Genomic DNA, 18,490 nt, shown 5'->3' with positions numbered 1-18,490 from the left:
CAACATATTGAATTGGACTCGGCCAATGGCCATGTTTCACGGGACGAATAGTTGTATATCGGAATAACGACTCAAAAGGCCTGTGTGTTACTTAAAATAATGTGTATTCAGTAAAACATGAACGAGTACAATGTCATAAGCATGGGCGGAATAGGATAAGACATGAGCAATGATAAAACAGAGTGTCAAAAACACGTCCACTCATCACAACGAACAGGCTCAGTCTGTCTGAACAAAGGCAGACGATTTACAAAGAAAACTCTGCACGACGACTCGACTTCACCCTATTACGCACATTACGACTCAACTTCACACTATTACGTTAAAGAACACAAGCCATCTCTCTCTTGTGACAAGACATTCCGACCCACACACACGCAATGAACAGGTACCCGAGCCGGTTATCCAGGTGTGGCGGCTAAATATAGATTGCCTCACCTGGAGAGCAGCACGTGCACATGAACATGCCAATAAATAAAGGCACTCGTTCACTCACATCAATCTATATATCTATACATACATACACAGGCTAATAATTACATGTCATACATAAATAAAAACTAACTACGTGACAGTATATATATCAACATCACATAATTTCTTTAAAAAAATAGGGCGTCTATTTATTTTAATACTTTCATTAAACCATAAAGGCTGGGAGAGAATATCCTCAGGGGTGGCGGGGAGCTATTCATAAAGAGAACCCCAAATCTGTAAAATTTCATCCCAAAAATGTGTGTTTCTGTAAAAACAGTGTCTTTTTTACTATACAAATTTGAAGAAAACTGAGATTGTTCTTTTAATATATCATGAATGTCATAAATCTCATTTCCCTCTGATGAAATTAGTTAAGTAATCACCTTTTCAGTATATTGCCTTTTTTCTAGGTTACAAAAGTACTTGGTACTCTTTTCTCCCCCAATCTTCCATCTTACATTTGCTCTGGTTATAATACCTTGTATTTTTTTTTATCCCTCAGTGTTTTAAGTTGTCCTTCAATGTCTGCTATATCATGTTTTACGCTATCAACATCATTTGACCGATGTATATTATACAAATCTCTTTTTCTGACTTATCTCTTTCTTTTTTCTTAAAAGCTGATCGAGTAACTGATAGTTTTCCCCCTTATCATTAATTGCAGAGTTTCCCATAACAATTTATCATCTATGCTATATACTGCATTCTCTATATCATTGTTATCATCTGTCCTTTATATACTGAGAAATCACTTCGTTTATGGTATTTTTAATTATGTTTACATATTCTGGATCCCCCAATCAACTATTATTTAACTTCAATGTACCATATCCACGTTCTGTTTTGTTAAATTCTAACTCAATATAGACAGGCGAGTGATCAGATTTATATGCTATGTCCATATCTGCATTTTGAATATAATTTTGCAAGTTTGACGAGATCAGAAAATAGTCAAACTGACATTTTTTCCTATAAGGGCTACGCCATGTATATTTTCTTGACTTTTAACTCTCGCCAAACATCCATTAAATCTGTGTTTTGCATGATATTATGAATTCCCTATTGGCCTTTGTATTATTATGATTCCTATAATTAGCTGTATCAATTTCATATTCTAAAGGGACATTCCAATCGCCTGTAATCATTACAATATTATTTCCAAGGAATTCAATTTTCCTTTGTATGTCAGTAAAAAAATCTGGATTGTCATCACTAGGGCCATATATGCCACAAAGGGTTAGTTTTATATCTTGTATCATAATATTTAATAACAAATAGTTTCCATTTTGGTCTTGGACAATATCTTTAACTTAATTAATATTCAAAAGAGTTTGTAAAAAGAATTGCAATACCCCTGCTTTGAGAAGAGAAAGAGGCAAAAATACTTTTCCTCTCCATTCATTTCTCCATACATTTCAGTAATTGAATCATTATGTGTATTTGTTAGAATAGAGATGTCATACTTGGATCGAAATCGATGGAATAAGTGAAATGTTTTCTTTTCATTTAACTGGTGTCGATTCATTTCAATATTCCACTAAATAAGGAGGAAGGACTATGTTCAGCTTGTTTTCCTTGAGGTATGTGTCTGTGTGATGAACTTTGGTGATCAACGAAGTATAACACCCAAGTTCTATGATTAAATGTAAGACCCATAAATCAATGCACTTATTAAAACATACACAAAACCATACACAAGTGACGTGACCATCTGATTATGATCACCAGCCAGCCTACTCCAACGATGTTAGAGGTTTTACACGGCGAGATAATTTTGACAGGCGTCGCAGTCGGCAAAATCATATCCGATAGAAAAAGAGCCGACCAGCGGCCTTTTATGTTATAGGAATACAGCCAGCCAAGCGGGTCAGTCCAACAGATGATCGTAATTTGTCATGATCATTGTAATATTTTTATTTGGTGGCATAAATAAAACCGAAAACTCCTTAAGTTAGTGTTATGAACAACGAACAATTCATACCTTCCGATTGTCAAAGAACAGCGTCTCTAATATGGTAAACTATTGACCATCGGCCATGTGAATGAATGGAACCGGAAGTGTCTTTACTCCGATCAAAGGGCACGTAACTCTAAAAATCCAATATGGCGGCTTTATGTGGATAGGTCTATACATAACAATAGTTCTACCAAATAAGTACGTAATAAAATATTGTCATAAACATTATTAAGCTTATCATAGCAATGCAAACAAACCTTTTCTAACTAAAATTTAGCTTACCAAAATGTCGAATTCGTGAAATAACTGCGTTTGTCGTCAGTTCACTGTTCTGCCATTTACAACAGTTGCTCGGGGGAAGCAGATGGACGCTGCACAAACAATCGCCCTATATAGCGTGATTAGCCCGTTTACTAATGAAAGTATGGATGGATAAGGTTTCTGACAAGATATTTAAATTTAATATGATTTGGCTCATAAATCATACACTTGTTCGGAAATCAGACACACCCTTGGCTGTGTGTTGCCAATGTAAACAAAGATGGCGGCGACCCTATCTTTAGGTCAACACCCCTAGGATACACAAAAATACTTATAAAAAAATATTTAGCAAGCTGAAACTTGATCAACGTGTCGCTCAAACATCATTTTCACTATTCTCAACACTCTCTGGCGGTAATAAATAATATTTACAATCAGAAAACAACATACTCTTGGACACAATCAGCTGATCAGCACCACCGAGTTTACAAACTATAGTTCCTATGTAAAAAAACACTTTTAACTTTATAAACTTTACAAACTTGGCCTATATGACAGAGCCATATTCTAGCATTTATACAACTTTCATATATAAAAACAACTTTTAACTTTTAAAACATAGAGGATTATAACACACAATTTATCCTGGCTGCTCGTAAATACTATACACTTATTAAGGCTGGTAAGGCACAACAGTGAGACAATAACAATAAAAAATATCCTATAAAGTGCTATCAAATAGACACGTTTTCGACTCTGTTACAGTACTAATTGAGATCGAAAGAGTTACCTCTCATCAAACAGGGGAAGGATGTACACTAAATGAGATAAGAAGAGGCCCCCCTCGTCAAACAGGGGAAGGATGTACTAAATGAGATAAGAAGAGGTCCCCCTCGTCAAACAGGCGAAGGATGTACTAAATGAGATAAGAAGAGGCCCCCCTCGTCAAACAGGGGAAGGATGTACTAAATGAGATAAGAAGAGGCCCCCCTCGTCAAACAGGCGAAGGATGTACTAAATGAGATAAGAAGAGGTCCCCCTCGTCAAACAGGCGAAGGATGTACTAAATGAGATCAGGAGAGGCCCCCCTCATCAAACAGGCGAAGGATGTACTAAATGAGATCAGGAGAGGCCCCCCTCATCAAACAGGCGAAGGATGTACTAAATGAGATCAGGAGAGGCCCCCCTCGTCAAACAGGCGAAGGATGTACTAAATGAGATCAGGAGAGGCCCCCCTCATCAAACAGGCGAAGGATGTACTAAATGAGATCAGGAGAGGCCCCCCTCATCAAACAGGCGAAGGATGTACTAAATGAGATAAGAAGAGGCCCCCCTCGTCAAACAGGGGAAGGATGTACTAAATGAGATCAGAACAGCTATAAGTCATAATTTCTTCCATTATTTAATGCAAAATATCCGTAATTAGAACATTGAAGCAGGCAGTGTGGTTAGGTTCTTCTACAAATAGTCACGGTAGTATGACTGACTACTACATGGTTGGTATAAATTGGATGGATACCAAATCCCTAAAAACTTCACTAATTGTCTAGTAATTCTAACCTATGCAAATATATTATGCATTTTTGTCGTAGTCCTTTCACGGGTTCCAGCTGCAACATCTACTGTATATCGATGCACTCGTTTTGTTGATTTGTTGTCTTTGTCAGTTTACCAAAGGGAGATAATCAAAATCCAATAGAGTTGTCTGACCTTAGACCGTTAGTGCTCTTACCAATACAACTTTGGGGTTCGAGAATACTCAGGCTCTGCTATTACTATTGGGGTGAGAGAATACTCAGGCTCTGCTATTACTATTGGGGTGAGAGAATACTCAGGCTCTGCTATTACTATTGGGGTGAGAGAATACTCAGGCTCTGCTATTACTATTGGGGTGAGAGAATACTCAGGCTCTGCTATTACTATTGGGGTGAGAGAATACTCAGGCTCTGCTATTACTATTGGGGTGAGAGAATACTCAGGCTCTGCTATTACTATTGGGGTGAGAGAATACTCAGGCTCTGCTATTACTATTGGGGTGAGAGAATACTCAGGCTCTGCTATTACTATTGGGGTGAGAGAATACTCAGGCTCTGCTATTACTATTGGGGTGAGAGAATACTCAGGCTCTGCTATTACTATCCCCATGGCCTTAGTCTCTGCTCACATATAACCAAGTTTCTTCAAGGTGAACAATTTATTTTGTAAACTCCACAACAATTATATAGTCATACATTTATTCTAGATACATATTCTCTACAACTCTCCCACCCCATTCGCAGCAATAATTAACTATTAATGAATATTTACAATGAAAGATGTGGACACATACTCAATACACATTCAATGTTCATATAATCGTATCTGACCCTAGCCGAGATAAGCTCTAGCCTTTAAAAATCTACAAAACAATTACCCAACATTATTGATTAAAGTACAACCTCAAAGAGTGATGAATAATAAATTCCCTAAAACATTTTCTATCCAGTTACCCCTCCTACAAATGAAATTCTTCAACCCATCCAAATGAATCTAATGGCCTAATACACGTAGAATCCCCCAAAATAATAAAGGCAATCAAAGTATTTCCCTCTTAGAATTTCTCCAAATCTCGATTAATCTTCCCACATTTAGTACATAGATTCACATGTCGATATATTTAAGACATTATAGCCACATTGAGAAATCAGGAAACATCCTCTGTTATCCCAAGCGGGTAATACAGAGACGTACTCCTACCCGAGCTTCATCAACATATGTGATGTAAGAAATATCCCTAAAACAACTGAAATACTGTGGAGCGTCACTGGATTACTGGAGTAGCTTATCGCTCTGCTGGAGTCTTGCTGGTCAATGTTGTGTTCACAATTTGCAACATTTCTGTTGATGGAATAATTGAACTTTGACCAACAAAATTGATTTATACTATTTCCAAATACACACGACTACGACCCCAAACTCCAAAATACCTTCCTCATATTCTAAAAACAGGAAACTATTGCACATTAAAACTTGCCTATTACAAATGTACAAATGTGTGATTCTTGCTCCCCGGAAACACGTGTCTGATTCAATCCACTCTTACTCTTGACTTCATCTTATCATAATATCATACTTGTAATCAAAATATCATACATGTATTCAAGATATCATACATGTATTCAAGATATTATACCTGTAATCCAGATATCATACCTGTAATCCAGATATTATACCTGTAATCCAGATATTATACATGTAATCCAGATATCATACCTGTAATCCAGATATTATACCTGTACTCCAAATATTATACCTGTTCTCCAGATATCATACCTGTAATCCAGATATCATACCTGTAATCCAGATATCATACCTGTATTCAAGCTATTATACCTGTAATCCAGATATCATACCTGTAATCCAGATATCATACCTGTAATCTAGATATCAAACCTGTAATCAAGATATTATACCTGTAATCCAGATGTTATACCTGTAATCCAGATATTATACCTGTAATCCAGATATCATACCTGTAATCCAGATATTATAACTGTAATCCAGATATCATACCTGTAATCTAGATATTATACCTGTTCTCCAGATAGCATACCTGTTCTCCAGATAGCATACCTGTAATCCAGATATCATACTTGTAATCCAGATATCATACCTGTAATCCAGATATTATACCTGTTATCCAGATATTATACCTGTAATCCAGATATCATACCTGTAATCTAGATATCATACCTGTAATCCAGATATCATACCTGTAATCCAGATAGTATACATGTAATCCAGATATCATACCTGTAATCCAGATATTATACCTGTAATCCAGATATCATACCTGTAATCCAGATATCATACCTGTAATCCAGATAGTATACATGTAATCCAGATATCATACCTGTAATCCAGATATCATACCTGTAATCCAGATATTATACCTGTAATCCAGATATCATACCTGTAATCAAACTACCAAAACATACTATAGATCCTCTCGTTTGAAATTTTGCTTTGTTCTTTAAACTTGTGGATATTGTCCTCGTTACACTTGTAGGATTACATCACAATTTTCTGTAGACAAAGCATTCCTCAGTACTCTTGGTGATGCTGCCTGACGTCCACTCCATGATGACATTAGCCTGACGTCCACTCCATGATGACATTACTTGATTTGTTCCTTAACAATGCCCTTGTTGTTGCCGTTATTAATCTCCTCAACGAACCTTAAATACATGAATAAATTACATCACTAAGGTTCAAGGCCAGTGCTGTTGTATAACGGTAATTGTAAATTCATATAAAAAAAATCATACATATAAAGTTAGATTGTGTTATGTAAGCTACGTTATCCTCCACGTTCTGTGAGACATCAAATCATCAAACTCAATATTGAATTGTAAATGTACAGTCCATCTACTGTCTATGTCGGAATGGTGAATTGTTAAACTGTTACATAAGAATATCATACAGCTGGCGGATGTCGTTTTTCCAGTAGGGCATATATTTGATAATCTCTTTAACATATTTGTTTTGAGTGGTTCGTAAAATCCTTAAACATATTCTGATCTTGGTTTCTTGTATGTTGAAAGTAACTGTTTCATATATAAAAACATTGGATTGAAGCCCGTTGAATTTCAGCTGAGAATAGAAAGTGCACAACAGTCATTTTAACTTTCTGATCAACAACCATTATTGACCGATTGATTTTGTCTGACAATGATGTACGTATAATGTCTGGCGTATTATGGGGTGAGATGCGAGGGCCTCTGAGCTTTTAACTCTACTAGTATTTCTAGCCCTATTCCTACATCTTTAAGTATCGCATAGTTAAATGTGTCAAATGACGTTTCAGGATTTCTCTCTAGATTTGCTAGTGTTATAACAAGGCGCCCATTGTGTTGATGTATAATTTTTGTTTGATGAGCCGATACTGGGGTCAGCTGTGAAAGTTTTAGTAGCTATAAAGATACGTTTTACGAAGACTTACCCATCACTTATGGTAGGAACACTTGGACTTTGTTGTTGAGTTTCTGACTTAAAGCAGGGTAGCTTTTCGTAAAAGAGTAATAACATTATTCCAATTACTATTATAGCTCCAATAGCTGCTCCAATTATTCCTCCAGTCATAACATCTGTGAGGGTGTATTCATCTGTGTCTGTCAATAAAAAGAAGCATTTTTATAATCATTATTTGAAGTGTCATGATCATAACAACAACGTAAACAATTTTTAATACTGTGCTTATATATCGCGAAAAATTACAGAATTTGTGTCACCATTAAATTCTCTACATTCGAGGAACCATACCATACGGAACGAGGGTTTTGTTGCGGTATGTTTTAATTCACAAAGATACCTATTGTTAGGCTCTCTCTCTTTTTGGTATCCCGATTCCTATCAAATAGTGTTTAGATTAATAACGAATTAGTGAACTCCGAATAAATCCGATTATTCCCCAAAGTGTTGGTCAAAATTCAAATTATATTCCCCATAGACATATAGTATTTAAGGTCATCTCTCTCTCCCTCTCTCTTTACTTGTAGATATCATAACTTACCGCAGCGTTGGTATGGGATGTTCTTGGGTTCTATGTCACAAATACGGTTGTGTGTTGTGTTGCATTCTGAAATGACATCAAACTGTCCACAATTTGTACATGGCTGACATCTGTCTGACGCCGAGGTGGTTAAGGAATACGTCTTTCCAATCTCACACCTCTCACATATCGTGTTTTTAACTGATGTTGCTAAAACAGAAAAAGAACAGTTTATTTTTTTTATATCACAATGGAACAAGTTTGTTGAGAAATTGATGCACCCCAATTCAAATACTTGTCAATTTTGACCTTCTGCCTCTGAAGTTATAATATGTTGCATCATATAATTGCTCAATTGACAATAAATGTTAACATTAAATCAATCATAACAATGTGTAAATACAAATGTATATACATTTGTCTGTATTTTTTACCTCCTGTTGTTACTAGGGAGAAGACTTAGATAGGCTATGCCTAACGTCTAATGCTATTTACTTTTGTCTATGTTAATAAAACATCTGTCGAAATTGAATAAATTATTAACATTTAACATAAAATGAGAAAATGAAACATTCTACTACAGCTTACATATTATCAATATTATTACTGGTTAGAAATCTGAGAAAACCCTGTTTGATGTACTAATAACATTAGAAATAACAAGAAGATTTTTTTTTTATTATTTTCATTACAACACAATGCGATTAATTAATGTACTACATTTTATGATATTATCTGGTTAGCGCTTTCCAAATGAACGCTCGTTTTGTCTTTTCTAATCATCCTGGTAATAACTTATACTAATCTTTAAAAAGAAAACTATAATAGCCTTTGATCAGAAACTTAACTTAACTTCAAAGAGAGATATATTATTTTCCCTGAAGAAAGACCTTTGATTTCCCTGAAACAGATATCTATGCTTACCCTGGACTTTCACTCCGTACCCTGGACCACAGAAACCATGAGGTATACACTTGGCATGGCTCAAGGGAAGATGTGCATTAACATTGAATGTTCCATTTGGACAAGCACACTCCATGTCCGTCAGTTTTGTGCACTTTTTAACCTCCACTAGGTCTTTGTTTTCACAAAACTCTTTACACGGTGCACACGATGTAGCGATGTCGTATTGAGAGCTATATGTTCCGTTTGGACACAATCGGCATTCACCTACTTCGTTTTCTTTGTCACAGTGGCTAATCAGGTAAGTCCCCGGAGGACATTTGACACACGTCCTCCCATTGTGTGTGTATGTTATATCAGGCTGATGGTAGACAATAACATAGACATAATTGTTTAGAGAGAAAAAAACAATTCTTGTTGACTTTTATTAGTTAATTCAATCGTGATATGAAGAAACATTTGCCGGGCAACAGAGTTGAAAAGAACATTTCGATTAAATTGTGTTGTAGTAAAGTTTCACAACATTAATAAAAAAACATCTAAAACTTGTTTGATGATACAATCAAAGATAAGATACCTACCTGTGTTGTTTTGGAACACAAACGAACACACGACAGCAGTAGAATCAAGATCTGTAGAAGACGGCTTTTCATTTCCTGGTTTCTGAAGATTACACACATACATCATCAATTAACATCCAAATACACGACAGACCGTTAGGGGTTAAACCATCTAGTTAAATAAATAATCATCGTAACCCTTACAATTATAGCAAAGACATTCTCTAAAATGATCTATATATATCTATAGGGATATCTTATTGATTTATCTGTATATCTATAGGGATATCTTATTGATTTATCTAAATATTAATTGGGATATCTTATTGAATTATCTGTATATCTATAGGGATATCTTATTGATTTATCTAAATATTAATAGGAATATCTTATTGAATTATCTGTACATCTTTAGGGATATCTTATTGATTTATCTAAATATTATTAGGGATATCTTATTGAATTATCTGTATATCTATAGGGATATCTTATTGAATTATCTGTATATCTATAGGGATATCTTATTGAATTATCTGTATATCTATAGGGATATCTTATTGAATTATCTGTATATCTATAGGGATATCTTATTTAATTATCTGTATATCTATAGGGATATCTTATTGAATTATTTGTATGTCTTTAGGGATATCTTATTGAATTATTTGTATGTCTATAGGGATATCTTATTGAATTATCTGTATATCTATAGGGATATCTTATTGAATTATCTTAATATTAATAGGGATATCTAATTGAATTATCTGTATATCTTTAGGGATATCTTATTGAATTATCTGTATATCTATAGGGATATCTTATTGATTTATCTAAATATTAATAGGGATATCTTATTGAATTATCTGTATATCTATAGGGCTATCTTATTGAATTATCTGTATATCTATAGGAATATCTTATTGAATTATTTGTTTGTCAATAGGGATATCTTATTGAATTATCTGTATGTCTATAGGGATATCTTATTCAATTATTTGTATATCTATAGGGATATCTTATTGAATTATCTGTATGTCTATAGGGATATCTTATTGATTGATCTTAATATTAATAGGGATATCTTATTGAATTATTTGTATGTCAATAGGGATATCTTATTGAATTATTTGTATGTCAATAGGGATATCTTATTGAATTATTTGTTTGTCAATAGGGATATCTTATTGAATTATCTGTATTTCTATAGGGATATCTTATTGATTTATCTAAATATTAATAGGGATATCTTATTGAATTATCTGTATATCTTTAGGGATATCTTATTGAATTATCTGTATATCTATAGGGATATCTTATTGAATTATCTGTATATCTATAGGGATATCTTATTGAATTATCTGTATATCTATAGGGATATCTTATTGAATTATCTGTATATCTATAGGGATATCTTATTTAATTATCTGTATATCTATAGGGATATCTTATTGAATTATTTGTATGTCTTTAGGGATATCTTATTGAATTATTTGTATGTCTATAGGGATATCTTATTGAATTATCTGTATATCTATAGGGATATCTTATTGAATTATCTTAATATTAATAGGGATATCTAATTGAATTATCTGTATATCTTTAGGGATATCTTATTGAATTATCTGTATATCTATAGGGATATCTTATTGATTTATCTAAATATTAATAGGGATATCTTATTGAATTATCTGTATATCTATAGGGCTATCTTATTGAATTATCTGTATATCTATAGGAATATCTTATTGAATTATTTGTTTGTCAATAGGGATATCTTATTGAATTATCTGTATGTCTATAGGGATATCTTATTCAATTATTTGTATATCTATAGGGATATCTTATTGAATTATCTGTATGTCTATAGGGATATCTTATTGATTGATCTTAATATTAATAGGGATATCTTATTGAATTATTTGTATGTCAATAGGGATATCTTATTGAATTATTTGTATGTCAATAGGGATATCTTATTGAATTATTTGTTTGTCAATAGGGATATCTTATTGAATTATCTGTATTTCTATAGGGATATCTTATTGATTTATCTAAATATTAATAGGGATATCTTATTGAATTATCTGTATATCTTTAGGGATATCTTATTGAATTATCTGTATATCTATAGGGATATCTTATTGATTTATCTAAATATTAATAGGGATATCTTATTGAATTATCTGTATATCTATAGGGATATATTATTGAATTATCTGTATATCTATAGGGATATCTTATTGAATTATCTGTATATCTATAGGGATATCTTATTGAATTATCTGTATATCTATAGGGATATCTTATTGAATTATCTGTATGTCTATAGGGATATCTTATTCAATTATCTGTATATCTATAGGGATATATTATTCAATTATCTGTATATCTATAGGGATATATTATTGAATTATCTGTATATCTATAGGGATATCTTATTGAATTATCTGTATGTCTATAGGGATATCTTATTGAATTATCTGTATGTCTATAGGGATATCTTATTGAATTATCTGTATATCTATAGGGATATATTATTGAATTATCTGTATGTCTATAGGGATATCTTATTGAATTATCTGTATATCGATAGGGATATCTTATTGAATTATTTGTATGTCTATAGGGATATCTTATTGAATTATTTGCATGTCTATAGGGATATCTAATTGAATTATCTGTATATCTATAGGGATATCTTATTGAATTATCTGTATATCTATAGGGATATCTTATTGAATTATCTGTATGTCTTTAGGGATATCTTATTGAATTATCTGTATGTCTATAGGGATATATTATTGAATTATCTGTATGTCAATAGGGATATCTTATTGAATTATCTGTATATCTATAGGGATATCTTATTGAATTATCTGTATGTCTATAGGGATATATTATTGAATTATCTGTATGTCAATATGGATATCTTATTGAATTATCTGTATGTCTATAGGGATATCTTATTGAATTATCTGTATATCTATAGGGATATATTATTGAATTATCTGTATATCTATAGGGATATCTTATTGAATGATCTGTATGTCTATAGGGATATCCTATTGAATTATTTGTATAGCTATAGGGATATCTTCTGAGTTTATCGATATTCCTTATTAGGACATTTTCTTGAAATATCTATAAATTGTTAGTGACATCCTCTTGAATTATCTATGTATTTATAAGAATATTTTCTTAAATGATATATATATCATAAAAATATCTTCTGAAATTATCTTTATATTAATAAGGAAATCCTTTGGCATTATCTTTGTTATTAGGTTGTTTTGTTTTTTTGTTGTTTTTTTTTCTGTATGAATGTAGGGATAGCCTCTGGAATTATCTTTATATGTAAGAAAAGCAGCAGATGAGAGAATAATCAAAATTGTGAGAAGATGTCATCGCACAATTTTGAAGTTGTTGCCAGCGGAATGCACCAAATCATAGGCCAGTCCCTGCTGTTACATCAGTCATATTTAAGTCACCATCATGAAAAGGTGTGCTGTACAAATCGCCCTTCGTCTTTGGTTCATCTTCCGCCTTTTAACTTTTGTGCATTGTGTGTAATCGCCAATCAACAAAACTTTTCAATTTTACTTTTGCTTTAACAAATTTATTTCCAGTGATGACCATGACAATGTGTAGCTATTTTCCTGAAAGCCCAAATGAGTTAAAACCACCATGTTGGAAAACCCATTTTAAACTTCCCTAGTTCTGCTGCTGCAACTGAAGTGAAAAAGTGGTAGGGACAAATAGAAATCGTTAAAAGCTTTTTTCTAAATAGCCAATACACCCAGGGACCTGATATTGGGCCTGTAGCATGCTGGGATAAATGGCCACACATTTTGATCAAATAATCACCTCAACTTTAACGCAACAGGTCAAAACGAGAATCCGCCAAGACAATACAGGTAGATTGCGAGACAAAAAAATATTTCGAAAAAAAAACCGAAATAATATTTTGATAAAAAGAAAATAAAAAACGAAATAATCGTTCGTTAAAACAAATTATTTTTTTCGATAAAACAAAATGATATTTGTATGAAACGTTTTATTTCGATATAATTCAGATTTACAGCATAACCTGTCAATCAAGTTATCTGAAGACATTCAATACTTTTAGTAAATTCGAGTTATCTCCCTTTCAGTATAACTGAAGGAATAAATGTAGTTTTGAGTTATCTTCCCTTCACATCGAGTTACTTCCGTTTGAATACAGGGACAGGATTTTGGCGACAATTTCTAAGTGGTAAAATCTGTGACATCCACATATGATACGGCTGAAATATTTTATTGCATTTAGCAAGCTATCTTCAATTATTTGTGCAGCTCGCACTTTCTTGAATTATTTGTGCAGTTCGCACTCGAGCTTCAGATGTCTGTTCCCAGGGTTTGTATGCTCATTATTATAATCTTTAGATGTCTGTTCCCAGGGTCTGTTGATTTTTCTCAATTTTTGAACATTTCATTGGAGGCTTGCCATATACCCTAGTTCAGGGTCGGTATCCTCAACTCTCTAGATAAAGCTGTGGCCAAATTATACCAAAAACAATGTGTTTGTCATTTGTTCGATTGAATGGTCTTTGATAACGGTTTTTACACGTGTCAAGCTGAACAAAAGGAGATTAGCATGATACAACAGCTTGTAAACATGTCAAAACTACATGTGAACATGTTAAAACAGCATGGTAGCACATAGAACAGTTTGCTAGCAGGTTCGATGAGCATGTTACCAACTTGAAATTAACATGTTAGCATGTTCAAACAGCATGTCAGGATGTTAATTTAAAATGTTAGCCTGTCAACAAAGTCATAAGAACCGTCCTTGCAACATATTACTTACTTTACTGGCACACTAAAACTCGACAACGTCATGAAAAACAACCAATCAAGCCATAGTCATACTCTAGTGCCACGCTAAAATATTCTTACTTAATGATTTCATTGCTAATTTTTAAAAATCTTAAACATGCAATATCTCTTGATATTAGCTACAGAATTTTATATATGCAAATATTGTAGCTAGTTAAGTTGTTGTTTTAACACCATTTTGTTCAACCAATGCGTTTTTTAAAACCCTTGAACATGTATATGTTTAATAGCTTAAACATGTTTCAGGTTATTTCAAACCATAAACATGTTCGAGTATAAAAAAAACCGGCCTATAAAATTCTTAGTTTCATGTGAACTAAATTTTAATTTCTATTCTAAAATGTGAAAGAAACTCTATGCCGATTTGTAATTACTATATCACTTTGTTTTCATTCGCAGAGTTAAACAGGAAAACGTAAGAAAATTGATAATAGAACAGTCTAACGACTAGACTATCCGTCATGTACGGCTCGGTATTTTTTCCACGGATGACACTCAATTTCCATGTATTTAATTTGGATAAAAGATACAATCAATGTTTCCTGCTTACAATTTTGACTTGTTGAGATGGAATACACATTACCGATATCGTAAAGATAGATCTCCTAGTTATAAAATGGTATTCCCCATAAAATATATCTAACGTTAACATCGGTGACGTCGTCGACATAAAGTTGAATAACGCTAAATCGTCCTGGGAAATGACGTTAAAGTTGTTAGTTGTAAAGAGCCATCTTTTTGAGTTGTTATGCACCTACTGTTTAGTATATTCAGAACAAAAGCTTCGATTTAATATTAGACGGGGTCTATTGGCATCCGAAAATTGCGTTTTGAGACATCCCAGCAAACTTGACTCGTCACCAGGGGCCCGCAAGGGGACGTGATCCGTTATAGACGTACTGATCCGCTATAGCCGACAATTCGGTAGGTCTTGTTTTGCTTGTTTCATTTCGTATGTTCAATTATATTCAGATCTTTTGGTATCACAAGAAAGGTAATTAAATTTGCTTTCTGGAGATATACAATACCTGTCAAAAAAACAACACGTAAATCGTGTGCAGTGATTGTATGCAAAGTGATCCGCTACTGCCGCAACAACTGTACTGTACCCTATATTTTGGTAATGTGTGCATTTAGTAATATATACTGAAACATTTAAATTATGTACTCGGGGTTCATTTTGGAGGGGGCCATATGGGGCCATTGGCCATCAAATTTACTGAATGGCCCACATGATTAGGAAAAATCTTTAAATTTCTTATGCATAATGACCCACACATGATATTAGTTTTCTTGAAAATCAGCTAAATTTAATGGCCCATCAATATTTGATAAACCAAAATAATCCCTGTGTACTGATGTTTCCAGTATATGACGTCATAGAATAGAGAGATGTACCAAAATTGGAGTGAAGTATTTAGGGGGATGGGGTAAGAAAATGTCACATATTTCAAAAACTGACCATAGAAAGTTTCCGTAAAAAATCATGGCTATGCAGTAATATTGATGACATATCCTGTTAGTTTTTTGAGAAAATTAAATGACACAATTATTTTACAAAAATTTTTGAAATAAGAAACTAATCATAAAAATGACCATATAAAATAGAATCATGATAACGAAATCTGCGGCTTCACATGCTATTATTTTTATAATAAGCATCCAATACATAATAAAATGTGATATATACATTCACTAGAGGTTAATCAAGATACAGAAGCATTTATTTTATATTCAAAAGTAAAAACATTGAACTTGTTGCCATTTTAAATGCATTAGGTGCATTTGGGTTTTGTCCACAAAGAGGACCAGAGGTGTATAATTATAGGGGGTCTAAAGGGGGGTCTCAAAAAAATTTCAACCACACAAAGTTTTTCTTCATTTAGGCAGTGATACATAATTATCTCCTGAGCAAATAACCAAAATTTCAGAAAAATTGAATGTCAGGAATGTTTTAGCCTCACTAGCTCCAACCCCCTTAAGCGGAACAACAAAAGTAAATAACGTTGTTTATTTTCTCAGTTTATTAAGGTGACACACCCTACATACAGGACAGGGGATATGGCATATGTAGGGTTATGTTGACTGCTAATAAAATGGCAGTCATATTGAAGCAATATTGAATGATGAATCATGGGAGCGAAACACATGTTATGTCCCCATCTAATCTCTCCCAATAATTACTACATCTGGTTATGTTTAATTTCGAAAGAAGTTCATGTATAAATTTTGAACAGTGTCATCGTTCGAATGAACTTAAACGTGACAAGCACGTTACGAAAACAAGGCCAACATATGAACTGTACATCGAAAACATATTGCGTTGTGTCTATTTATAAATATCCATGAGAATAAAGTGTTCTAGCAGGTTAAGTTTTATTCCATCACCTTAAAGTGGATATGCTTTAGAAATGGTGTATTGTATGCATGTAATTATAATAAATACTCTGATACCGAAACCATTGATTGATTTACAGGTAAACGTATCCGTGAATGACGCAGTACATTTAGACTGTGTCAAAATGGCGACTCAAATTCAACGATAGCTGTAGCTTCGTGACAGTTTTAACATTTTCACAAACAACCAACACTTGTCCACAAAGTTATACTAGATATGTATGACACACTACACTTAATCACATAAATCCTGACTACCATACTAATCCACACGGTATATTTAGTCTTATTATACTTACAATGTAGTACCTCTCCACTCACGATGATCACGTTCCTGTTATGATATCCGTACCTCCAAAACATGTGTAGGTATGTAGGAATGTCATATGAGCGTGACATGAATACAAGTGCACCGTTACGAGTGCTATCTACCTGTATATTATAACTTTGTTTATGTACCTGTATTCGACACTTAATGCACCATAGATAACCGTCTATTATCGTATCCATATATATATATATATATAATCGCCTGAAGATAGCCGATACACGGCTTGAAAACGTTAGCGATATTCAACCGGAATTGTCTTGTTGTGTCATTTATGTTTACATATATATATATATATATATATGTGTGTGTGTGTGGGTGGGTGTGTGTGTGTGTGTGTGTGTGTGTGTGTCAAGTAGTAATAACGACAGTACAGACAAGACAATTTACTTGTTTGTACTGTCGTTATTACTACTTGACATATATCTATTTCTAGTAATACGCATCCAACATTTGTTTGTTAGGATCCAGTACCTATATTGGTTTATACCGTCGTTATTACTTACTAGACCCTATATATATATATATATACACCCACAGTGAACAATGGCCACGGCGCTAACAGGGGGTACACGTATTTCTGTTCTAAGACACTGTTGTGTAACCAGTGGCGGACCATTGTGATCACAGAATCGTATTACACCATTTATCGGATGCTGTTTGTTTTAAACCAAATGTAAATCCAATCCCGGCATCAAAGCGTGATTTTCCGCGAATGATTTCTCATATGAAACGCAGTATGATGTTTACTCTCACAGCCTTATACCTTTTAGAGAAACAAAGGAAAACGAATTTATTTACAATACGGATTGGTCTACCAAATTTTATATTTCAAGTTCAGCTGAAAAAGTTACGGATCGGTTCCAAAAAGAGACGCATTTCGGAATTGGATTTGTTCCAAATAATGATGGAAATGATCGACAGAATAATGTGGACATCTGGAGATGACAAACTTATACTGTATCTTCAATATAGAAGTGGGATCGCATACAGTTACACGATGTACTTATTTCGCACGAAGTCGGCACATTGTATGCACAATACAAAATTCGTAATACATTTGTACTATGTGCTATCGTATAGTAGAGTAGGGGTACGTATATTGACCAAGGGAACGTATATTGACCAAGGGAACGCATATTGACCAAGGGTACGTATGTTGACCAAAGGCTGGAATATTGACCAGGGCGCCTATATTGACC

At 33.5% G+C, this 18,490-nt stretch overlaps 1 protein-coding gene across 2 annotated transcripts in view; it reads right to left on the bottom strand.

Annotated features, from left to right (window-relative positions):
- The window catches only part of LOC117337085 (tumor necrosis factor receptor superfamily member 5-like), a 51,686-nt gene extending 34,302 nt beyond the window's left edge, over nucleotides 1-17,384 (bottom strand). The window contains exons 1-6 of one of the 2 annotated variants that reach the window (XR_004534751.1): nucleotides 17,260-17,384; nucleotides 9,710-9,791; nucleotides 9,150-9,489; nucleotides 8,247-8,435; nucleotides 7,677-7,845; nucleotides 6,799-6,912 (exon numbers count right to left, since the gene is read on the bottom strand). Coding sequence is in view for 1 of the 2 variants with exons in the window: in XM_033897871.1 (XP_033753762.1) it covers nucleotides 6,852-6,912; nucleotides 7,677-7,845; nucleotides 8,247-8,435; nucleotides 9,150-9,489; nucleotides 9,710-9,781 (831 nt within the window). In the remaining variant the exon portion in view is untranslated. Of the gene's footprint in view, nucleotides 1-6,559; nucleotides 6,913-7,676; nucleotides 7,846-8,246; nucleotides 8,436-9,149; nucleotides 9,490-9,709; nucleotides 9,792-17,259 lie in introns of those variants that run through there. The other variant, XM_033897871.1, reaches the window with a different exon arrangement.
- Between the last annotated feature and the right edge of the window lie 1,106 nt (nucleotides 17,385-18,490).

Source organism: Pecten maximus, chromosome 11 (assembly GCF_902652985.1).
Source record: "Pecten maximus chromosome 11, xPecMax1.1, whole genome shotgun sequence".
NCBI lineage: Eukaryota > Metazoa > Mollusca > Bivalvia > Pectinida > Pectinidae > Pecten > Pecten maximus.
The sequence above is the reverse complement of the archived record's forward strand: the minus strand, read 5'-3'. Positions and strand labels throughout refer to the sequence as shown.